Here is a 26,071-nt window from a genome sequence, read left to right as displayed (position 1 = left end):
AGTTTAAATGGCAAGTGTACATGCAGCAGCCTAAATGCCAAATTCACATGTAAAGTGCTGGCTTCCTTATATTGTGCACAGAAACTGTTCATCAAAGGGTAAAGCTGTTGCTTCTGTGCTTTCTTCATATAGTGATTTTTCTTTTTTAAAAAAATTCCATATAATCTGCTTCCCTGATTTCTTCTGACTTCCCCCATCCCATTGCAGCTTCTGCCTCCCATCCCAGGCATTTCCTGAGACTCTCTGAAGAGGCTTTGGGGGGCACTGAAGTGACTGCAGCAAGCAAGGAGGGATGGGGAATTTCCCTTTATGTGAACAACCCTGCAAAAGGCCTGCATTGAATATTACCATGACGCGGGAGGCGCTGTGGTCTAAACCACTGAGCCTAGGGCTTGCCGATCAGAAAGTCGGCAGTTTGAATCCCCGCAACGGGGTGAGCTCCTGTTGCTCGGTCCCTGCTCCTGCCAACCTAGCAGTTCAGAAGCACGTCAAACTGCAAGTAGATAAATAGGTACTGCTCCAGCGGGAAGGTAAATGGCGTTTCCATGCGCTGCTCTGGTTTCTCCAGAAGTGGCTTAGTCATGCTGGCCACATGACTCGGAAAAACTGTCTGCGGACAAACGTCGGCTCCCTCGGCCTATAGAGCGAGATGAGCGCGCAACTGCAGAGTCGTCCACAACTGGACCTAATGGTCCAGTACCTTTACCTTTACATAAGAGCAGCAGCCCAGTTCCAAAAATAAGCTTGCAGCATAGCCAGCACAGGCAGAATTTATAAAGTTTTACACAACATTGGTCCAAACTCAAGAAATATGTAGCATGTGCACTGCTCATAATCCTGCCTATAGATTGCTTAAATTTCATGGATTTCAATGGGATCTAAGTAACTGATCTATACTTAAGATTATGTATATCACTATGGTTGCTAAATGATAAGGCGAAGCAATTTTTGGTCAGGTATGTTTAAGAAGATAAAGGTGCATGATTTAGCTGCAATCTGTGATGTCTGTTATCCTGCTTCGATTTGTTGCTAATCCAGAAAACAGATCTTCTGTCTCATTAGGATGCAGGACTCCTGACTAAGTGCAGCTGCTGAAATTCATAGCAACAGTGTCAGGTGCTGCTCTCTGTTGCACTTCCTACTGTCTTAAATAAATTTCAGCTATAAGGTACCCAACTCAGCTAAACACCCCCTCCCCCTGGTGTTTCTTGCTTCTCTCTTGAAAATTATTCTTAATGCTGAGTTTACCACACTCTTGTAACTCCTGCTCCAAGAGCTTTTAGTGTATTTCTTATCATACACTATTGGGAAGTACTCTGGGAGAGGGACACTTTGGGTGTACTTGTCATTGTGACACGTCAGGTACAGCTGAGGATCATGGGTAAAGGTTCCCGCTGCCCCAGCTGCTTAAATGCAGCCAGACTCTGCCCCCAGAGAGCCCTATTGGCCGGCTGAGGGGCTTAACGCAGCGGCGGGACGGGGATGATGCAGGGGGCCGATCACGCCCCCCTGTAAGCGCGGGAAAATGGCTCCCGCCCACAACCCCTCCCCTCTGGAATGGAGGAGAGGTCTTCCCTAACTGCTCCACTGCTGTGTAAAGAGCAGACGTAGACTAAGAGAGGGATTACAGGATGCTTTCACGAAGGAGATTTGTCTTCATTGGAGGGACATGGATGGTATGGGTACCACCTGAAATCGAAACAAAATACTGTACTGTAAACAAATTCCTTCCAGTAGCACCTTAGAGACCAACTAAGTTTGTTATTGGTATGAGCTTTCATGTACATGAAAGCTCATACCAATAACAAACTTAGTTGGTCTCTAAGGTGCTACTGGAAGGAATTTTTTCATTTTGTTTCAGCTATGGCAGACCAACACTGCTACCTACCTGTAACCTGAAATCAAGACTGCTTTTCTTCCTTGCATTCAGTTTCATTCTCTAACTGAAATTAGCCAAACAACTGAAGTTAAAAGCTTCCAGTTCTGGGCAAAGGACACCCAATAAGGATCTAGAGACTAAAAAGGGGGAAAGAAGTGGGTTCGGGAAAGAAGCTGGCATTCTGGAACAGTACTTCACAGTTCTGTTGGATAAGCCTCCTACTGGCTCTGTGAGATACAGTGTAGCTTGTTTTTCCACACACTTTAATGTCACATGAAATGCGAACCTAGAAAGAACAAACTACGATTTCATACAGTCTTAACGAGAGAGATCTATTATGTGTCTCTTCCAGTTAAATTATGCCAAAAGTAAATATGCAGTAGGCATAAGTGACAGGAGAATTGTACCCTAAAAAAAGAGAAAAAGAGGCATATTATCATTATGTCTGGGTACCTGAAGGAGTTGCTATTAACACTGCATAATAATTTTCCAATGTGAAAATACACTCCCTTGATTTAACTTTTATTTAAATTTGTATACACCATAATATTGTATATTTAACGTGCTTAATTCTCAACAATATAGAGACAAAATTTTAAATGCTTGTATGAGTAATCTGTTCTTTTATAATAATAAGAGTGTATTGTACTAAAATGTTCATTTAATTTCCCCCCAGTGTGTGATAATCCTTTTTATTTGCCAGAGATGGATTAATCAGTAATACCTTAGCATTACCTGTAACTTGTGCTGCCAGTTCTATCAGTTGAGCTTTCAGTTTAGTTGGTACATCAGTGTCCAGTCATGTGACAATATGTCTCTTACATCAATAAGACTCATCCAAACTTCAGCTGTGCGTGAGAGTTTAGGGCTTTGGGGTGTTGTTAATTTTTGTATCGTTATTTTGGATCTTGTGATTTATGTGGAAATTGTTTGATTTGGCTGTGTACTTCTGCTTATTTTTATGATGGCTTTTGTCACGTTTGTAGTTACGTAATTCTTATCTGTTGCAAGATATATAATTCTTATATGTTTTAAGTTGAAAAGATGGCATACAAATAAAATGATGGATTGATTGAAGGTGAATTGTCCCTGTATTTCTACTCTAAAACTAAGCATGAGATAATCTAATTACAGTGGAACCTCTGTTTTTGAAGACCGTTCGGCTTCCCGAAACTTTCAATGGGCTGGCTGCAAAATAAACTGAGGATCAATGGGCTGGCTGCAAAATAAATGAAAAAGAAAAAGAAAAACGTGCCTCAGAAGTCGTTCGACTTCTGAGGAACGTTCGAAAACTGGAGCACTTCTGGATTTTCGGTGTTTGGGAGCCGAAACGTTTGTGAACAGAGCCGTTCAAGTACTGAGGTTTGACTGTACTTCCCTAGTGAGAAAGCAAGGTTATGGTTTCACACCCAGCCCACCATGTGCACCTGTCCTTTTCTCTAGGCATCTATACGTATAGGGATTAAAGTTTTAAAGACATACACATGAAAAATCCAATGTGTCGACCCAAACTATACTTCTGTTTCCAGAATCTTAAGTAATTATTTGGACCACATTTTACTCAAGTACACCTGTCAGGCTGGGGTAGCTCAGTTGGTAGATCATGAGACTCTTAATCTCAGGGTTGTGGGTTCGAGCCCCACATTGGGCGAAATATTCTTGCATTGCAGGGGGTTGGCCTGGATGACCCTTGCGGTTCCTTCCAACTCTACAATTCTATGTTTCTAAAAGGCTACGGCACCACATAGGTGTCTGGTGGTACAGATGTGCCCAGTGGACAGGCAAGGATCTCATGCTCTTGTTCTTCCACTCAATATAGGAAGATCCAGGAAATCTACTGTCAAGAGGTATTGAAATGATGTGTCTTTTCACAATTTTTGTCGTCTTTTTTAGCTGGATTATGCCATAGATGGCCAGAAAGAGAAAATCACAGACAAGGGCATTCTATCAATGAAAAAAGAAGAATTATATTCAGAACAAGATGAAGTAAGTGAATTCCTTAGCAAAACAGCAGATAATGGTTTTGCACATGTAACATTTATTCTCCTCCTCCTCAACACCAATGACAAAGAACTTATGTGGCTGGCTTATGACCTAAAATCTAAGATTAAAATAATTGCCATGAATCTTAATGCAGCACAAAATCTGAAATTTAAACAGCAGAAAATAAAACAAGTCTCTGAGGCTATCACCATATTAAAGGCAAAAACATATTTTTAAAAGCCTGATTTTTAAAAGGGCTAGGGAAATAAAAAGTCTTCACCTGACACTGAAGATACTTCAAAGTATCTTCAAGATACTTCTTAACCTTAGTATCACAAGTACACAAGTTGTAGTTCTTTCCCAATTAATTAATTAATTCAAATTCGGAAATGATTTTCATCCATTAATATCTAGATTAAGTGTAGTTTATGGAGATATTTTGTAACTTATCTTTTGAGAGTTGGGGTGGTTTTGTTTTTTCTTGTTTTGAAAACCTACCCATAGCTGATAGAATTCAGTTCTACTACGGGCACAGCACTCATGCATGGAGAATTTTCATCATCATCATCATATATTAAAATATAGTAACACATCAAACATTAAAAACTTCCTGATACAGGCCTGCCTTCAGATGTCTTCTAAAAGTTGTATAGTTCTTTATCTCCTTAACATCTGAAGCGAGGATGCCACTACTGAGAAGGCCCTCTGCCTGGTCCCTCTAACTTTGCTTCTCACAAGTTAGGATCTTCTTCTTCTTCTTCTTCTTCTTCTTCTTCTTCTTCTTCTTCTTCTTCTTCTTCTTATCGACAGAGCTGTATTTCATGCAACACTGAAAATTTACAAGGGCCAATGTGCAGAAAAGGAGGTCCTACATTATATTATTATTATTATTATTATTATTATTATTATTATTATTATTTTAAAAAGGTAAAGGTCCAGTCGTGACCAACTCTGGGGTTGCGCGCTTATCTCGCATTATTGGCCGAGGAAGCCGGCGTATAGCTTCCAGGTCATGTGGCCAGCATGACAAAGCCGCTTCTGGCAAACCAGAGCAGCACATGGAAACGCCATTTACCTTCCTGCTGTAGCGGTTCCTATTTATCAACTTGCATTTTGACGTGCTTTCGAACTGCTAGGTTGGCAGGAGCTGGGACCAAGCAACGGGAGCTCACCCCGTCACAGGGATTCGAACCGCCAACCTTCTGATCAGCAAGCCCTAGGCTCAGTGGTTTAACCACAACGCCACCTGGGTCCCTATTATTATTATTATTACAATATAAAAACACAACAATACATAACATGGCAACAAACAAAAATAATACCCCACTCCAGTTTAAAAAGCCAAAGATTGTTTAGTATACAGTGGTACCTCTACTTACGATTTTAATGCGTTCCGAACGCACATTTGTAAGTCGAAAAAATCTGTAAGTTGAATTCCATAGGAATGCATTGGGAGAAAAAATATGTAAGTCGAAGTAACCCTATCTAAAAATTCGTAAGTAGAAAAAATCCTATCTAAACAGCATCCAAGATGGCGGACGGAGCTCCATTCATAAGTAGAAACATTTGTAAGTCGAGTCATTCGTAAGTAGAGGTACCACTGTACTGTTCACTCCACTTTTCCACTCACATGGTGGTCATATGCCCTACTTTTTGTGTCCATACTCCTGAAGCCCCAGGTGTGAACCTCACAGGGGTTTATGAAGCAGCCACCCTACTTTCCTCCCCCATACTGTATTGCCTGCCCATGCACCTGTTGTGACATAATGCAGAACAGCACAATAACCTTTTAAAGTGGAAATCAAGCCTATAGACTCTTTGCCAACGTGGAGTCTTGGTAAAATTCTTTTCCTGTTCTTGATCTCCACATTCTGCCCCACCCGACCCCCACCAGGAAAAAAACCCACCAATTTTGCTCCAACTGCTAGTTGCCCAGGAACTGTAGAGCTGAAGATAGCACACACTGGTCTCATTTCTTGGCTGGCAAACTAAGATCTTACGGATTGTGTGTGTGGTGTATGTTTCTTTGCCAAGTATTATAGCCATTAGTTGTAAGCGCCTTGAGGATAATTCAACTGGAAGGCCTCATTCTGCCTTCAATGTAAATAAGTATCCATGCCCTTCTCTCTCACACTGGGGACACAGGGCTTTTCCCACCACAGGGCCTGGAACTGTCTTTCAAGAAAGAAATAATGTCTCCTGGCCCATTTTGAATGATCTCCAAACACATGTCCTCATGGTCAGTGGCAGTATTCAAATATGCCAATCATCCATTGATATCACTTTGTATCAGCAGAAAAATTTGCATCAGCAGCAATTTTTTCTTATAATAGTTTCAATGAAGTTAGATAGTGATAAGCATGACATAAGCATGGTTTCCCCCCCCCCCCCCTAGTTCTGCACAAACATGTATGAGGTATACATTTTTTCATTGTTTGGTTGTAAGTTGTAAGATCCAAGTTTGAGAAATTCTGACCCACACTGATTATTGGCAGCTGTTCTCCAGGGTTTCAGACAGGAGTCTTTACCTGCAGGACTTGAACCTAGTTGTAGTCTAGGTGTCTATTCTTTTAAATAAGAAATTTCTCTAAGCCCCGCTGCAAAACAAAAAACCCCAAACCTGTCAAGATGAGCTCCATTTTTAATCATCCAGACAAAAAATGCTGCAATTCTGTACATGGGTTCAGTGGGATTTATTTCTAGGTAAGGGGACAAAGACATAGTCCAGTTGCCTCTCAAGAAGCCTCTGATAGTGGAGAGAAGTGGCACCATGTATGTGTGGGAGGCTTTCCTGTACTAGAGTCCCAAGCAGGGTGACCAGCTACTGCTGGTGTCTCTCTTGCCAAAGGTAGCCAATGGAAAGCCCCTAAATGTGACTTTTGGGGGCAGATCGGTGATGGGATGGCAGAGGTTCTGGATCCAAAAGATCAAGAACTCCTTTGAGTCAATGAGGGGCCCAATCTTCAGTCCCCACGGCTGCTCTAATGTGGCAATTGTGGAGCAAAAAACAAAACAAAACTGTGTACTACCACATTATGCCCTGGCCAGCAGGGCTATGGATGCAATGGAAGAGCCACAGTTCCCCAGGCCCTGTTATTGCTGTTCCAAAGGATAAATGTAAACTAAATTCTTACTTTTATGGAAAAACTGTCGTTTACAGCGTCAAGACATAGTGTGCTAATCATAAGATTCCGCAGGAAACATTGTAATGAAGAACTATTAAATCAAGACTTTTCCTTGCAAAGCTTCATGCTGTGAACTTGACAGCATATTCTATAAGTGAAATAATACAAAATTGCTTCAAAGCAAAATTGGAGCATTATCTCCATGTCGATTTCTGGAGTACCCAAACCTTCTTCTTTCAGAGAGAAGATTAAGACGTTGAACTAATTTTATTACAATACTATTAGTAAAATCTTTTGCTGCTATTTTGAAGTCTGAACTCTTGCAGGGCTTGAAATTCATTTAGAACCCTGTAGCTAATTGTTATTCCTGGTTAATAATCCAGATGTTGTAGAAATAAATTTAGTACTTATTTTCAAGCAATAATAGAAAAACTAAGGTTACTATATAATAAGATAACTCATTTCTAGACCTCTTTAAACAGTGGTTGGCATTTAATGGAACTTGGTTTTGTTTTCTACACTGAAGATTTTCTCCAAACTGTTCAACTATTTTATCCAAAACCTTGATTAGTTGCTGTTATTTTAATCCAGTCATCTCAGCTCCTCATACAGTAATTAAAAGCATGCATATATAAAGCATGAGTTGAATTGAATGTGGTGTTCCATGAATGAAAGGGAAGGAGAGGAAAGCTTTTTCAACTCCCCACTCTTCACTGTAGCCCACCACCTTCCATGCTTTTCTGGAGGGTCCTGCAACTCCACAGTCCTGCTTTTAGGGGATGTAGCAGGAATCCATTAAAACTATTTCACTGCCCAGCACCTAGCACCATTCTATATGTTCACCAGAATATGTGCCTCTACCTCAGTTCTCTTTAAATGATTCCCCATGGAGGCAAACCTGTGAAACCTTTACATCAGAATTATTTGTCCATATGGTTATTTCTGGAATAGCTTCTGGGCAGGATTCCCTTGGCTCCTGCTCCTGAGGGGAAATCTCATAGCTTGCCTGTTTCATTGTATACCTAGATGTCAGCATAATGTCAAAATAGGACCTGAGTTATTGTAGCACTCGCATCACTTGCAAAGTGTGTTGCACTTGTGCACTGGCGCTATGGTCTAAACCACTGAGCCTCTTGGGGATGCCGGTTGGAAGGTCATTGGTTTGAATCCCCACAACGGAGTGAGCTCCTGTTGCTCTGTGCCAGCTTCTGCCAACCTAGCAGTTTGAAAGCATGCCAGGTACAGCTGCGGTGTGAAGGTAAAGGGCATTTCCGTGCACTCTGGCACTTGTCACAGTACTTTGTGCACCAGTAAAGGTTTAGTCATGCTGGCCACATAACCCGGAAAGTTGTCTGTGGACAAACACCAGCTCCCTTGGCCTGAAAAGCGAGATGAGCACCGCACCCCATAGTCACCTTTGTCTGGACTTAACCCTCTAGGGGTCCTTTACCTACAAGTGTACAATTTTCAAGTTGATTGCTTAATAAATTTAGAAGGATCCCCAAATCATCTACCTTGGGGTTAGACACAACATCTTCTGAAGGATCACAAAGGAGATTTCTTGACTATGTAGAAATCATTTGTGGTTCCAGTTGGATGTCAGTTTTGAATTCTTTCAATTTCTCATTTTTCCAAGGTTAAGTTCAGTTGTCCACATTTACAGTTTGTGAACTTCTCATGAAAATGTTTTGGCATTTTTGTGCAAATTTCTTCTATAAGCATATTTTATATGCAATTTTGCATAATGTACACTTTTTTGCAAAGTGATTTCCTATAATATGATGCACTTTCACTAACAGATGCATTTATAGGCACACTTTAGCATATGCATTTTTGTACACGCTACTTGACTGGAGAACTGCAAAATTTGGATAAGTGTGAATTTTGAAGGGTATCTTTGTTTCTGTTTGCATATTTTTTGGGAAAGTGTTCACCCTTGATGCAAACTGAATTGAATTTCTTCCCCATCCCTAGTTGTGGTCCATTTCCCATATATTGTTAATAAAGTACTCTTTGAATTTTCATCTACTGGCTAAATTAGGTTCACTTCCACCTGGCCTGTCCCCTTAGTACTGGAATTCCTGCCAAGCCTCTCCACAGCTCTGTAGATTTCACAAGTTGCTGCTCACAACTTCCAAACCTATTTCTCCTTCAGGTCATATAATATGTTTGCGTTTTTATAGCAGAAAAACAAAGTGGAAGCAAGGTACTGATTTCATTGCATGGTGCACATTAGGTTGAAAGACAGAATGACTGGGCTGCCACCTCACAGAGAGAAGATTAGGTGACCTTAGGTCCCTTCTATATCCACTACTCCTCAATATGTTGTTTCAGAAGAAGTTCTATGACAGCTCAGTTCCTTGGTCTTGTGTGCATGGGCTTATTATATCTCAATACTTGGAGCGTGCTATGGACACACATTTCACAAAGTGAACCCAGCAGGTGCTTTTTGCTGGTGATCTAATGCAGGTATGTTAGTAAAGTTAGAAGAGACAACCACCCCTACCCTACTTATGTACATATTTACCTTTGCTTGGTAGAAAGCACCAAACAGAAGCAAAATAAATGCATCTATGTAAATCTGACCTAAGAAGTCAAAACAAAGATAGGCTCTCTTCTTAGCAGCAGCCTCTCTTTTCTGGCTACTTGCAGTCTATCCAACCAAATCCATGCTGAGTTTTCCTGGAGAACGAGTACATGTTTTGTGAAGCACAATGAGAGTATGCATTGCCCCCCCCCAACTTATGCATACATAAAGCCTTCTTTTGTGAGAAGGATTCATAGGGTCAGATAATGTGCAAAGGGAAAGGCTATATATCTCACAGGCCTGCATGTTTCCACATGGATGCTTCTCCACACACAGACTGAATTATGAACAGACCTATTAATACGGGGATCACAAAAGGTCAAGTTTTGTCTTCTTTCACAATTGTATTTGAATGGGGGGAGAGGGGTTTTATTTTAGGAAAAAAAAGATTCACAATGAAGAATTTTATAGGGACTTTTTTCCTTTTCCTTTTGCAGCATAGAGAAATAGAAAAAAATATTCTAATGTGCAATGGTTCAGGAACATAGACTTTTGATATTGTTGGTTTTGGTCACTTGCAGATTGACCTTTGAAACTATCTTGTTTCCAAAGGAGTGAGAAAAAACAGGAAAGGCATTTTGTAGCATAGTCTATTGATGAAAGGTACTTTTGATGTAGCCAGAGAAACGTTAAGAGCATTGCTAACCAATAATAACGGATACTTCTTTCTTTTATCAAGATGCAACTCAAAGTCCACATATAAACTTTAAGTGAACTAACGAAGCTGAATTAGCAGGCAAAATTGATAATCTGTAACTTTAGTAATTATGTGCCATTTTTCTCTTTATGTATATGCCACCAGTATATACATTGGTGGGGGATGTATACTTGTGGCATATATAAAGAGAACAATTACACACATGACTTTGGAGTGTCAAACAGTATTCACATAATGAGAAATAATGGCATCACCGAAAAGCTCTATACAAATACATTAAAAGTGTTTTAATCCAAATATAAAGGCAGCATGGTTTTAATGTATAGGATGGTATAGAAACAAGACTAAACAACCTGCCTCATTTAATGCTAATGTTACCATCTCACATCTTACAATGTAAACATTTTGGCATTGTCTGTCTGTCCTACCGGTATTAGTTCATATGTATAATGTACTTTCTTTTGTTCTTCTGCTTGCTTTTTCTTAATAGTTGTTAATGGCAAGGGCAGCAGTGCCTTAGGAGTGTATTGCCTTGCAAACTATCATTCTCTTCACGAGATATTCTTATGCATACCCAACTTATCTTCCTGGAACATGAAGGATAAAAGGGAAGGAATTGGCTATTTTTAAAATCAGTGCCAGAAATGGGCTTGGGGTCATATTTGGTATGGCAAGTTGCTCTCCGTTGTCATAATAGCTGATTTATGCCAAATAATCTTGTCTAGCAGCATGGTGAAAAATGGTGGATGCAGTGGAATTAGCAAATCGAACCACTCACACAGATTGGTGGGCCTGGTAAAATCTGTCACCACTCCAGAGAGAAAAAAGACTGTAGCATCTTTTTGGGATGGCTCAACAGATGCCTCCATTAATGGTGAGAAATTCACCACCATCAGTCGGAATTATTTACAGGATAGTACTTAAATATATTATAAATTCATTTTTTTAAAGACATAATATCGAAAGTAACTGATGACTGTACCCTAATAATTGGGTCAGAATGCCCAGGATTCCTGCCACTATGCTGTCAAGCATTACCTGTTCAATTAGCAGTTCTATACTGTACTGTTGTAGATGGCTGCTGACATTGCATGACTCAAAGCATTGTAGAGTTGGAAGGGGGCTCCTAGGGTCATCCAGTCTAACTCCCTGCAATGTAGGAATCTCAACTAAAGCATCCATGATAGATGGCCATACAACCTCTGCTTAAAAACCTCGCCGTTCATGTCTCTTGGCCTTCGCACACCATGACACAGCACTCTGTGCCTCCCCCTGAAAATGCCCCTCACAAATGCCCCTGTTTACAAGTCCTGGCCATGAGCTCCAAGAGGTTGCAATCAGCTAAATTGAACTGTTGGCTGCTAACTCTTCTAGATGCAGGGTGATAAAAGTACCCTGTTGACAGGGCCTTTCGTGTCCTAGAACGGAAGAAACCTGAACAGATGATACATGTTTTAGGAAAGAGATTTCCTAGAAGAAAACTACTCGATGTGATCAAATGTTGTGATCTCTGTGCAGAGGTCCAATCCACCATCTTTCTCTCCACTGCTTCCATGTTTGACTATAAACAACCCAAATCTTCTGTTAGGAACAGTATTGCTCTGATACCACAGGAGTGTCCAGTATCATGTTGTATTCTAATAAATATAACGGTAAGGTCTGGATGACTGGACAAACACTTCTTACGCTTTCTGAGAGATTACGCAGGGATCAGCAAACTTTTTCAGCAGGGGGCCGGTCTACTGTCCCTCAGACCTTGTGGGGGGCCGGACTATATTTTGAAAAAAAATATGAACGAATTTCTATACCCCACAAATAACCCAGAGATGCATTTTAAATAAAAGGACACATTCTACTCATGTAAAAACATGCTGATTCCTGGACCGTCCGCGGGCCGGATTTAGAAGGCGATTGGGCCGCATCCGGGCCCCGGGACTTAGTTTGGGAACCCCTAGATTACAGCATGGTTCTGAAGTAAGCGCAAGGAAAGCACCAATGAATTCTAGGCATCAAAGTTACATGAAACAAGAATAGAGATACCTTGAAATGCAGTCTTAGCCTAATTGCAGGCAGTGTGTAGCATACCTGTATCTGGTTTAAAGCAGTATCTGAGATATGAGACATAGCACTTTGACAATGTTGCATCCCTGCTCTGTACATAACACACTCCTCTCCACTTCTGTTTCCTTCCCTTCTAGGCAGTCACCCTTCCTAGAAACTGTCTTTTAAAATTCTTTTATAACAGATTTACAAGCTTTTATATGTGAGTTGTATATTTATCTTCACCCTGTTACTATCTACAGAATTCAGTAAGTGACTGAACATGTTTATTTAGTAGATGAACTATACATCGTAATCAATTGAAAGTAATTGCATGCACTATTAAAACATCTTTGCATATTTAACATACCACAGAATCAAACAAAAGACAGGTGAGAAAGAAGAGTTTATCTTCATGATATTAGGGAAAGGAAGTACACCCACTCACTCCTAACTTGGATTAGATGTAGAGAAGGGCCTCACAACCTTTGTCCTCTTACCCCACCCCACCCACTATACAATAAAAGCATTTATCAGTTTGCTGATAAAGCATTTCCCCCATTTTTTTCTTAACTGGATTAACAGTTTTATTGGTTTCTGGCTTTCCTCCTCCAGTAACAACAATGACAACTGTTATTATTACTATTATTTGACTTGTTAGTTGCTTATTACCCATAGGCCTCCAAGCAGCATCCTGTTGTTAGTAATACGCATTCTAAGAAATTCATTAAGTGGTTGAACGTGTTAATCTAGTAGCAAATGACCTATATATTTTAATTAATTCAAAATAATTACAAGCAATATTAAAGCATCTTAGCATCCTTAAATAGGACAAAGTAGAGCTCCTTTGATTTAATTACTTTTGCCTGCTCATTCTTGTGTGTTTATTTGGGTATATTGTACTTCTTCCTAAGATAGGTGGCTAGTTTTGGGGAGGGAGAGTACAGATATTCTATATATTTTTTGCCAGACTTTGCAGAGAAATGTCATCTCTTCCTTCAGGTTTATAATGAACATTCTAATAGGTGTGACATCAACAATTGCCTCTTGCTAACAGCTCTCATAATTTAACCCTTCAGGTGAACAAGTTGATTGATGAACTGCAGGCAGCTATCAAGAGCTACAAAGGTCACCTCTCTAAGCTTGCCCCTCAGTTACAGGCAGAACAGGAACAATGTGCTTCTTATGTCTACCAACATATTAAAGAACTTCCTGCAAACACAGTTTCCTCACAGGGTCTGCAGCTAAAGGTATGCGTAGTTTAACAGCTACAGTGGTACCTTGGTTTATGAACACAATTGGTTCCAGAAGTCTGTTCATAAACCGAAGCGAACTTTCCCATTGAAAGTAATGGAAAGTGGATTAATCCATTCTAGACGATGAGAAACACCTCCTAAAGCAGCAAGTTAACACAAATTTTACTATCTACCAAGGCCATTGATACATAAAATGAAGGCAATAATCAATGTACTGTACTATAAAATAATCAAGACAGTATTGTAGATGAAAAAAAATGAACATTTATTTTTCCTTACCTAACTTTGGGGCTGGGAAGCTATGGGCGAGGGGTGCTCAGGTGGCAGCGGGAGCAAGCAGCGGAGGTGGCAACGGCAACGCAGCGCGGGCAGGCCAGTCCGGGCCGGGCCCGTCCTCTTTCTCTCTCCGGGCCTTCACTCCAATGTCTTCGCGGAGGCCGGGGAGCGCTTCCGCGGCTGCAGCCCAGTCGCGGAAGTGCTCCCCGGCCTCTGGGAGGCATCGGAACGAAGGCCCGGCTCCGATGCCTTCCGGAGGCCGGGCCTTCACTCCGATGCCTTCACGGAAGCCGGGGAGCGCTTCCGCAGCTGCAGCCCAGTCGCTGAAACGCTCCCTGGCCTCTGGGAGGCATCAGAACGAAGGCCCAGCTCCAATGCCTTCCAGAGGCCGGGCCTTCGCTCCGATGCCTTCGCGGAGGCCGGGGAGCGCTTCCGTGGCTGCAGCCCAGTCATGGAAGCGCTCCCCGGCCTCCGGGAGGCATCGGAATGAAGGCCCGGCTCTGATGCCTTCGCGGAGGCCGGGGAGCACTTCCGTGGCTGCAGCCCAGTCACGGAAGCGCTCCAATGCCTTCGGGGAGGCCGGGCCTTCGCTCCAGGCCTCCAGGAGGCATCGGAGCGAAGGCCCGGCCTCCCCGAAGGCTTCGGACGCTCAGTAGGCCTCGGGCACCTCGGTTTACTAACTTCCGGGTTAGGATTGTTCGTAAACCGAAAATTCGTAAACCGAGGTGTTCGTAAACCGAGGTTCCACTGTATTGCAGTTTGCCATCTGTGTTTCTTTTAATGTGTGCATTTAATTATATCCAATGTAAATTCTCAGCTTTATACTTTGCTTAATCTGAGATGATGTTTCAATATCTTCCTTAAAATGTTCATTTTTAATAGTTTTAAGTCTAATAAGAACAACACTTTAAAAACCTTTAATCCAATATAGAAAAAAGAGTTAGAGGGATACATTACATCTTGCACATAGGAACATATTCCCAAGCCCAAAAATACATGAAAATAACTTCAGTTATGAATAACACACATGTCTAAATTGTAGCTTTTGCTGGCAGGGGCCATATCTTAGCATGCAGCAACTTCCATGTATTTTCATTCCTGAATAAGGCCTTCATGCAGGGCTCAAAGAGAGTTTTCTTCTTATAACTCTGCAGGGGTGTGTGAGAGAAGAGGCCCCTCTCTTCAGTCTCCAAACTTCTCCACATACTTGACACTCACAAGCAGATAGCTTCTGCGTACATGCTCAGGTAGTATTTTTGTAGTATTGTCAGATGATAATATTGTTTTAAACTTTATATCAACTATATGGGGCATGGCAAAGGGTTACCATAAATTAAGTTTCTGTGCTTGCCCTTCTGGTAAAAGACTGATATTAATTCATTGGAAAGATAATACCATGGCTCCCTTCGATCAGTGGATAGAATATATAACAACTCTAGCAATAAATGAATGGATTGCTTTGTGTGGAAGGGAAATGGACTGAAGTGTAGAAAAATGGCTGCATGCTTCTCTCTGGGACTGTGTTATGTGGACCGGGTTAGCGTTACAGAGAGAATTAAATGGGAGAGAACCATTTGCATCACCTTGAGCTTCTTATAGTGACTACTATATGATTTTATGATTGAATTTTACTCTGATTTTATTTCTAAAAATAACTTTGTATTGTTTTTATTAAAAACTGATTTGTACATTTCATTGTGCAAATATAAACATTTTACTACAAATTAAAGAAACCTCTACCTGCATATTGGCTTTACTTATCATGTTAAGGCATCTTAATTGGCTCACAGTTGAAAAGTAAATACATATTGCTATACTACTTCCTTCCTTGGCACGGGAAAAACAAATATAACACATATATTACAAAAATATTGTCAATATGTCCATCTCAGTGTGAGAGTAATCAAATATCCCCTGTTGGTGCTTGTTGTTTCTTGATTCTATTTCCAATTTCTTTCATTTTTGTAGGATTTCCACTTTTCTGTAGTTTCACTTTTGCTTTTACTCTTTAGCTGATACTCGGACAGTCTTCCTAGGTGGTCTGGTTAGCTGTTTCAACCAACATGGTGCAGAATATTGGAAAATCCTGTGTGTATTCTACTTCTTAGGTGTTAAAGCTCTAGAAGATGGTATTACATTTCTCAGGATTGTTTCCTGATTTCTGACACTGATATATATACTGCTTCATTATTTACCTTTACAGTGGTTTTAACTGAATCTATCCATGCATTTTTAGTGTAAAGTTAAGGTAAAGTTTAGATGTTAACCTTAACTGTTGCAGTTTCTTCACACTTATTAGTGAGTCATTGTGGTTGAATGTATTTTATATCTAACTTCAAATTTGTATGCCAGGTTTTTTTTCTGCAAAGTTCTCTTTGGCATTACTACACATTGGCTCAATTCAGAAGTCATGGTTTTGATCCTCCAAATCATGGTTTAGAGCAAGACTTGGATTGATTTCATTGTGCTGTATTCAAAGTTATTTAATATACTGTATATTCCTGTGTATAAGACTACTTTTTAAAGCCAGGGAAATCTTCTCAAAAGTCAGGGGTCATCTTATATGCCAGGTCATATTTCTTATACGGCGAGTATATCCCAAACTCTATATTTTAACTGGAAAAGTTGGGGGTCGTCTTATACGCCCAGTCGTCTTATACGCCAGAATATACGGTATGTATATTTATTTTCAACGAGGAGTTCCTCGAGTCACATGCAGTTGTTCTGACCACAGACGAGAAGGACTTATTCCTGTATAGAAGTTAAAGCAGCAACCACCAGAGTTTTATAGGCATTGCTTGTTTAATATTGCTTAATATTGCAGTGCCTTTTATTTTTAAGGTAGCCCAGGACTTATACAAAAGAAAGAGCAAAAGCATCAGTTCAGCTTGAGTACTATCATCTCCCTCTATTTTTGCGTTATTATGTCTCTCTTCGCTTCTCTGCACTTGGGTGGGAAATTGTTTTGGCTGTAATATAGGAAATAGGTACTGCTCAGTGGCTCTTAGTGTAACACCTACTGTGAGGTTTAACAGAACTTTTAACAGTTTGTTTAGTAGTGGTGGAGGAACTAATGTGGCCCTTGTGTGTTGTCACTGGTTTTTCTCAGGTTGGCAGCTGGCTTTGGAAACATGCTGGTCTAGAGAGATGTTGTTTTCCACTGTGCCCGAGCATTTTCAAACATTGTAGAAACACTGAAAAAAGTAATAGCAACAGTGCTCTTCCTGTAATCTCACTTCTTACAAAAGTCTGTGTTAATGGACTGAAGATGTCTAACCAAAGTGTGGTCCCAAATAGTAGATGTTTCCATACTCCTGGATAGGAGTTGATGTTATATAAGTTGGCTGTTCTCACGTCTTCCTGTTGTTCTTGTTTGCCCCAGAGATAGACTTCTTTCTAACCAGAAATAAAAATAGCTATGCATTCTATATTTCCATTTTATTTTTCGTGTTTTCATGTAGTTCTGCACTGAAAATCTGGCAATTGCAGAAAAGAGGCATTTCCTGCTAATTATTTATATAGTATGCAAATTGTAAAATAGAAACTTTTTATTAGATAATATGATAGTAAATCTATTTTATATGCCTTATAAGTTTTTAAAGCTGTATATGTAGCAGATGCAGGTTGCTTCGACTAAAAGCACTTAATCTCTAAGGATGCTTCTCCTTGTTGCTTCTTCAGTCAATTATCTGCATAGAAAATGTGGGGAATCACAGCTATGCACAGTTTGCAAGAAGGGAGAAATGATGAGATTACCAAAAGTGCTGCAGCACATGACACCTCTTTTCCGTTGATGCTCTTTCTTTAACTTGTAGTCATGCAGTGCCAACTGACACAAAGCAAACTTTCCTATATGCCTACCCCTAGAACCTATTTCTAACCCATGTCACACCAAATCGTCAGCAGTGTGCCGTTCCAGTTGACTTGATTCAGCCAGTAGGAATCATTTAGCTTTTGTGCTTTTTAGTACGGTATAGCAGTGTCTTGCAAATACATTTATAAGTCTACAGTATTTTTTTACTAGCCCATTTTTTTATACCAGCCCCCCTGCACACACATAGCTACATTAGCCATTGTCCTTTGAATACAATGATTTGTACTGTATATAGATTCCCTGCCTGGCTACATAGCATCAATTCTTGCCAGTCAAGTGGCTATTTACCAGCATGATATAATATATACTGGCACTTTTCAGTCAAAAGTAACCCTTTATCTAGAAACGGGTAATTTCTATAAGTGTAGTGTTTAGCTGATTGGTTAAAGGCCTTTTGAATGTTTAAAAGGTGCTCCCAAACTAACCATGGAGCAGATATGTGTGTGTATGCAATACACAAGTGTATAGGGACACGGGTGGCGCTGTGGTCTAAACCACTGAGCCTCTTGGGCTTGCCGATCAGAAGGTCGGTGGTTCGAATCCCTGTGACAGAGTGAGCTCCCGTTGCTCTGTCCCAGCTCTTGCCAACCTAGCAGTTTGAAAGCACGCCAGTGCAAGTAGACAAATAGGTACCGCTGTGGCAGGAAGGCAAATGGCATTTTTGTGCACTCTGGCTTCCATCAAGGTGTTCTGTTGCACCAGAAGCCGTTTAGTCATGCTGGCCACATGACCCAGAAAGCTGCAAACAAACGCCGGCTCCCTCAGCCTGAAAACGAGATGAGCACCACAACCCCATAGTTGCCTTTGACTGGACTTAACCATCCAGGGGTCCTTTACCTTTTTATCTATAAGTGTAAACAAAGATGCAGGCAGGAGGTGCCGTCTTGGAATAAGGTACAGTCATACCTCGGTTTAAGTACGCCTCGGTTTGAGTATTTTCAGTTTAAGTACTCCACGGACCCATCTGGAACGGATTAATCCACTTTCCATTACTTTCAATGGGAAAGTTCGCTTCAGGTTAAGTACACTTCAGGTCAAGTACAGACTTCCGGAACCAATTGTGTTTGTAAACCGAGGTACCACTGTATTGCCTCTTTCCCCTGTGAGTGAGGAGGCTAGCTAGATTGGGAAAGCCCACTTCTGGTACTGTGAAGGCTCCTGAATCCTTAGACCTCCGAGGCCTCATGCAGAGTATTCTGGCCACATCTCCTGAAACCCAGTCAGCTGCAGCTGTGAGTTCCCTGGTCCCTGGCATTAAGGGAGACAATGCAAAGAGATGAAGAACACAGTCTTTTTTTTGGCCTCTCTTTCTCCTTTCATGAGGAACACCTGGCCACTCTTTTCACAGCAGCCCTCAACGCGCACTCCATGAGACATAAGAAAGCCTCTAAAGGCAGGCATCATTCTCCCGACTGTCTCTCAGGGAGCCTTTCTTGCACTGCTAGACATTGCCAATCTTGCTCTCATTCCCACTACAGCAAAAAATACAGATCACAAGGGTTTGTCAATATTCTCATAACCAAGTATTTTCCCCCTTTTTAGTTATTGAATAGATTTACATTTATTCATTATAATGCAATTAAGTGACAAACATCTGATTCATTGGATAACCATGCTAGTCATCCAAAGCCTGTGAGTTCCCTTTGTGATCCAAGGACCCTGTTGGGTGAGTAGGAGACAAAGGGATTGACCCATAGGGCACAATGCACCAGGACGTTCTCCTGCAGAAGCTCCTTTAAAATGAATGGAACAGAACTGGAACATTTTGGTGAAGCATAAAAATGTGTTCAATTCATCAGGTGCAGTGGGTGCACCCTTGCATTTTTCATCAATCATAACATGCACTGGAAAAGCAGCCACAAGTCTCTCCGTGCTTCTTTCATGCTTTTGACTGCTCAGCAATGTCTTATATGTAGAACATGACTAACATTTGAAATAATCCTAAATTATTTCCAGGGTAAACATTTACATAGGCCATATTTCCTTAAGCTTTATTTAGACAAGTAGGCCTTCCATGTATTTGTAGTTGAAATTCAAGTGAACATTATAAAAACACACACATAACACATTTTTGTTAGAATGAAGGGATTTTTCTTGGTTTTAGCTAGTATTAAGCATCCAATGGGATGCGGGTGGCGCTGTGGTCTAAACCACTGAGCCTCTTGGGCGGTTTGAATCCCTGCAACGGCGTGAGCTCCCGTTGCTCGGTCCCAGCTCCTGCCAACCTAGCAGTTCGAAAGCACGTCAAAGTGCAAGTAGATAAATAGGTACCGCTACAGTGGGAAGGTAACCGGCATTTCCGTGCACTGCTCTGGTTCGCCAGAAGCAGCTTTGTCATGCTGGCCACATGACCTGGAAGCTGTACGCCGGCTCCCTCAGCCAATAACGTGAGATGAGCGCCGCAACCCCAGAGTCGGTCATGACTGGACCTAACGGTCAGGGGTCCCTTTACCTTTTAAGCATCCAATATGACTTTAAAAAAAACCCTTTTAAAAAACTTTTATGTGCACCAGACTAATGTACTTTGTAGTGAGAGCTGATGGCTTGACACCTCTTTATAAGTGAATGCTGAATTTTCTGATTAGTGTAAGCCATTTTGATTGTAATGATCTATAACTTGCATAACATTTACTTAATTACTGTTTATTTTTGAAGGTGTATGAAAATGGCAAGGATACTGGGGAGATTCTTGTTTACATCAGTAGAAAAGAAATGGAAATCAATCCTGGGGACCAACCCAGTGCTGTTATGGAGAGGGTAAGCTAGGAAATACTTCCCTAAGTGCATACATTTATTCGAATGACTTGAAGCTTTCATTCTGGGGATTTATTTTGCAGTTCCCACATATAGCATATTTTCTATTTATCTATTCTATTCTATCTATTTCTATTCTTGCATAGCAGAGCCACTCTTTCTCTGTGCTCACATGTAGAGGCTAACCTAATAACCGTTAAAACAGTGAGATGTGACTGTTCACTTGTTTCACTTCTGTCAGAGTATGTTGTATTTGAAGATCTTTGAATGAATTGCACTGAACAAGCTCTTCAAATACATTACCAACATCATGCAAATGGTGAAATATTCCTGCATTGCATGGAGTCGGACTAGATGTTCCTCGTGGTTCCTTCCAACTCTATGATTCTATGATTTCTCCTCCCCCCTGCAGTCCCCAGATCTGCTCCAAAGGGTCCCTCAACCCTCCGTAGCAGATTTGGGGAGTGTAGGGGAGGGGGGAGAAAGGGAAATCCCATTGGACAGCTGGAAATACATTTTGGTTGCATGTGAACACCATTGGATTTCACCCAATATCTCTGTAATCTTTAGGATTACATTTAAAGTTGACTAGTATTATTTTCTGTACAGTATATGGCAGATGAAAGAGAGCTAAGAATGCAAGATTAGTAGCTTGTGGAGAAAATTTAGTGGGCTCTGTGGCTGAGTTTAGATTTGAATGAGGGACATCTCAAATCATGATATAGGAAGCTAATATGCCTCCTTAGTCAAATGCCTCCCCTGATATTGATCATATGTATGTATCGGAGTAAATCAGGAGATTTATAACTATATTGACAGAGTAACATGATTGTCAATTGGTGGTATGCCATAGGTGATATGGTAATCACTGAAAGAGATAAATCCCAGATATGGAAGAACATGATCAGAGATTTGTTGTGTAGATTGTGATGTTTCCTTAACTGCTAGGAGTATTTTTTATTGTTGGAATTCTTTCTCTTGCACTAATGCAAGAGATAATTTTACTGTGTCACGTTTATGGTTCCAACAGCGGTTAATAATACTGGGGGTGTACCACTGGTTTTATAAATACTGTCACAATATGGTCATGTATCTGAGGCCTCTGTGATATGCTCAGTTGCAGAAGCTGGCAAAGGAGAATAGAGTATGAACCAATCTACTGGAAAGAGCTTTCTGCACTCAGAGAAGAGTGACAACTAGGAGGGGCATGTGGAATGAAGTGACTATATTTAGAGCCATCATTACGATGCCATGAAATGGAAAATTGATCACAGAATGTGCGGTGTACTAGTGTTTGCTACATAATAGATTGCTAAAAGTTCCTTAAAAGGAGAATTTTTTATATTTTAAGGTATACAATTCAAATGAATTCAGGTTGGATTTTTGAACTGTCTCGCAAAACATACTTTGCTTGAATATTCCACTGAATTAAGCTGCTTAGCACTATTTTCTCTGGGAGAGCATGGTTAGGGGCTGAGGGGTGGTGCTTTTTTTTGGCCATGCCTCAGTGTATATTTTTACTGCGCTGAAATTGTTAAATGAGTCTTGTGCTATCCCTGTTCAGCTATTGATCATCAATGGTTTGGCAGGAGGATGGTGGGGAGCACAGTAATTGTCAGACCTTAACAAGCTCAGTAAAAACAGCAACAAAATGCAGCTCCAAATGTGGACTGGGAAAACATAACCTTTATCAAGAAAGCTTGTTACAGTATGTAGAAGCTAACTGCTTGTTCTGTACAACTGTCACATCTGCTTTCAGCTTGTGTGCCAAGGGGTCAGAGCTCAACCATAATCCTGTTGCACCCCCTGCTGGTTAAAAGCCTGTGCTCATTTTGTTACTTTACACTGAGATAAACATTGCAGTCATTTCACACTTCTTTTAACATTCTATATGAATTTAATTATCGTTTGTTTGGACATCACTGGTTATGGAGTACAAACAATTTATTACAGATGTTCCCTTTCTTATTTTTTTATATCTTCCACCACCAGGTACAGCACATGATTCACCAAAGGCTTCAACATTCAGCAGATTTCAAACCGTCAGGCCTCAGTCGGTTTCCGACCCGGCTTTTTGACGAGACTGGGCAAGAAATTAAAAGCCCACTTTTACTGCAGAACGAGCAAAAAATTTGGGTTTCTTATGGTGAAGATTACAGGTAGGAGCAAAGTGTTTAGCTCTGTGACTGTCAGCAATCTTTGTGTTGTCAAACTGCTGTAAAGGGAAGTTTGATAACCTCCAAGTAAAATCCCTTTTATTTTTATTGTAAACTCCAACAAAATTTCAGAGGTCTGGTTTGAGACAGTATTGTTTGTGGAATATGACATCTCTGTCTCTGACTTTCTGTCTTAATGCCTTGTCATAGTTCTTGATGTCTGCCTGTCAGCACAGCAAGAGGGATTTTTTCATGTCTGAATAGTCACCTTAATGATAGCAGATGGAAACACCACAGGGGGTCCAAGCCCATCACACTGTCATTGTCACAGACTGCCCTGACCTGTTTCCACTCCACTATTTTTTTGTCCCTTTTTAAAGGAGAAATGGATGGTAATTGAAAAGGATCTTAAGCAAGATTTATGAAGCTGTAGACAACATGATTCCCTACTATTGCTCTATGTTTTCACAAATAAAGTATTAACCTTTTGAGCACCAGTGATGGTAGAATGAAAAATAAATTGGTAAAACTTGTAAAATCTGACCAACTATAGTTAAAAATGGAAGGCACCAAGTCCATGCAATTTAGTTAATTTATTTGTAGCGTTTCAGGAAATGGGCTTTTAAAAAAATCCACACAATTATTGTTACTTCCAGAAGCAAAAATTAATGTATTTCAGAGTTTGTCTTGTAGTAGCCATGAAGTGAATTAATTTTTCACTAGCACATATGTCCTAAAAAGTTACTTCTTCATGTGTATGGCAGAAGTGTATTAGTAAGATTATCTGTATTTATTTATTCAACTGCAAGCAAGGATGCTTATACACTTCATGTGCTGTAGCTGCAGTGTACAATTACTTTGATTTATTTATGTTATGGATATACACCCACGCCCATGAACCGAAAAATATTTCCACATTTTTACGTTGCTTTTTCATTTTCTACAACTGGATTTGTTTACATTTTTGAATAAAAAATACCAGGCACTTTATGTAAATTTATAAAGAGATAAGTAATTTGTAGAGCCCAATATAATTCCCCGTTCCTTTGTTTTAATCGGTACAATCATAGCACAACCCGATGCTTGTTTGTGCCATGGAAAGTTCCACAATGTTTAATGGGGCTTACTCCTATGTAGGTGTGCATGGAATTGTAGCCTCAGTAATATTCAAGATCTGGGAAATTATTGTTATGACTAACATGAAAAGTGAAAAGGCTGTAACTATAAATACAATGTGTTAAAAATACGATACTAAGCACTGCAGATGAATATGATAAGCTATTTTCTTCCACCTCACAATGTGTTTTAAAACAAAGAAAAAAATTAATACCTGAGCCTTAACTTTACTGTCAAATTCAATTCCCTGTAGAATACTGCAACTAGAGCAATATACGGTAGCTTATATATGCTATATGATATACATAAGTTGGTAAGGGTTCCTTTCTATAATGACATCCTTTATGTCAATAAACAATATTCTGACTAGACCCTACCTGCATACCTTAAGATTTGCTCACAAATGATAGCCACTCTCACATAATGTATCTTCAATGATTACTTGCAAAGCAAACCATGAAACCGGCATGTCTTCTCAAATTTAAATTGTCTTATAAAGATATTGTCAAAGATCAATGTGGCTGTAAAAGGGGAAATAAAACTTCAAAAATTTAACAATTTAGTCTATTTAAAATGTTCCTTTTCTCTTGTTTTTCTCATCTGAATTCTTATATACAGTTCAGTTGTAGTGATTTATTATTGTACTGTTAATCATGTTATTTGGATTAAGAAATATTAATACTGAGCTCTGTCAAAAAATTGTGAACTGAAGAAGCAGCTCTAATTCTTTGGAAATGGATCCTCCAAAAGAACAAAATATTTGTGTTAATTGGGGTGGGGGTGGGGACGGGTTGAGTGTGCTATTTTCATCATACTTTTTATATAGTTTTTCTCCCTTATTTTTATATGTTCAAATTATTTCTTGGCATTGTGTTTTGTAAGCATTCAAATGATTCATTGTTTCAATAGTTGATTGATTGTAAATGGTTGTTTACTTATCTATTGTTTGATATTTTATGAGCAGCAGTGAGTTTAACTTGATGTAGGCACAGTAGAACAATTTGAGAGCAGAAGTCTTAAGTGCACTCCCAAAACTGAGCAGAATGGAATGATTATAATCTTTATATAGTTCAGAACAACAACTGCAGCTGTCTTCATGCTGATCATGTTAAAAATATTTATTTATTTCACAATGAATTATTTTTCAATTATAAAAGGAGTAACATGGCTTGTACTTGAGTAATTTAATTCTCTTTGTACCAGACTGGAATCTGGCTCACTATTTATTAAGTTTATAAAGTATCTTATGTATAGTTTACATCCTTGTGATGGTGTTGACACAGATTTAGAACAGCAATTCTTCTCTGAAGGGGTGTCTCTTTCCCCTTGTTAGAATAGAGAGTCTTTTCAGAAATGTTGTTTGCAGGCAAGTCATCTCCTGAATAGTAATACCTGAGGTTGAAATTATAATATATAGTGGACTTCTTTTGCCAAAATTAACTTGAAGTCTTGTCCACAAGGCTGCTTCACAAATTGGACCTAGAACTACAAGATGCATTACTGCTTTATCGAGAATCGGCATTGCAGTATGAAAGAACCATTTAGACAAAATAAGGAAGAAATGTACAGTATAACTACACAGGGTGCTGTCAAATGCAGCAAATGTACAAACTCATGTGTAGTGTGGAAAAATAGGTATTATAGATTTTTATTTTCACCCCAGCTTTAACCCTATGGATATGCAATCTTAAGAAAAAATATCCATGAATTTTATTATTTGATCATAATCAATAATTCTGATTATTACTTCACCCTGTTAAAAGCACTTTCCTTCACTCTTTCTTTTATCTTGGCATAAAGGCTACTTCACATGCGTCATTTCACCTCTGTGGAGATTATCTAGTTCGGGGGGGTGTCACATATGTTCTAGCACCAATTTCTTGACACAGGAGCTTGCTTTTGAAACTTTGTATTTCTATCTCCATTTTACATAGTTTCAAACAGGCCTGTCCTCTTCTTTTCAATGGGAATGCTTTTGTCCTATGTTAACACTACAGGAAGCATTTCAAAACACTCCTGTAAAGGACATAGCTTCATTAAAACGGGGTCTCAGTTTTCTGCCTTCTGTCGCCATCAGGAATTTTGGGGGTGGGTTTTGTTTTGGATTCTTGAGTGTTTTGGATTCTTGAGCTTCCACCTTCTCCTTGGGGTACCATGAAGTTCTTCATCCAAAAATGTCTCTGTTGTGAAAGTTCTTATAGTTTTCCTGACTCTCATTGTTCAGTCCTCCAAGCCTCTTTCTCTGTTTACTCTGTCCACGGTTGCATGACAGGCAAGCTGACATCATGATTACAGGGAATTCTGGCCTCATCATGATGCTGTTGTCCTTTCTGGAAGGCTGCTGCCTTGACTCTGCTTAGTCAGCCA

The 26,071-nt window shown here is 40.0% G+C and overlaps 1 protein-coding gene across 1 annotated transcript in view; it reads left to right on the top strand.

The window, feature by feature from the left end:
* Nucleotides 1-26,071, top strand: part of DCDC1 (doublecortin domain containing 1) — a 236,116-nt gene that overhangs the window by 90,505 nt on the left and 119,540 nt on the right. The window contains exons 9-12 of the mRNA XM_060275323.1: nucleotides 3,773-3,865; nucleotides 13,352-13,522; nucleotides 20,334-20,435; nucleotides 22,425-22,591. Coding sequence (XP_060131306.1) covers nucleotides 3,773-3,865; nucleotides 13,352-13,522; nucleotides 20,334-20,435; nucleotides 22,425-22,591 — 533 coding nt within the window. The remainder of the gene's footprint in view (nucleotides 1-3,772; nucleotides 3,866-13,351; nucleotides 13,523-20,333; nucleotides 20,436-22,424; nucleotides 22,592-26,071) is intronic.

Source organism: Zootoca vivipara, chromosome 1 (genome assembly GCF_963506605.1).
Source record: "Zootoca vivipara chromosome 1, rZooViv1.1, whole genome shotgun sequence".
NCBI classification, from domain to species: Eukaryota; Metazoa; Chordata; class Lepidosauria; order Squamata; family Lacertidae; genus Zootoca; species Zootoca vivipara.
This window is presented reverse-complemented; position numbering and strand designations above follow the sequence as displayed.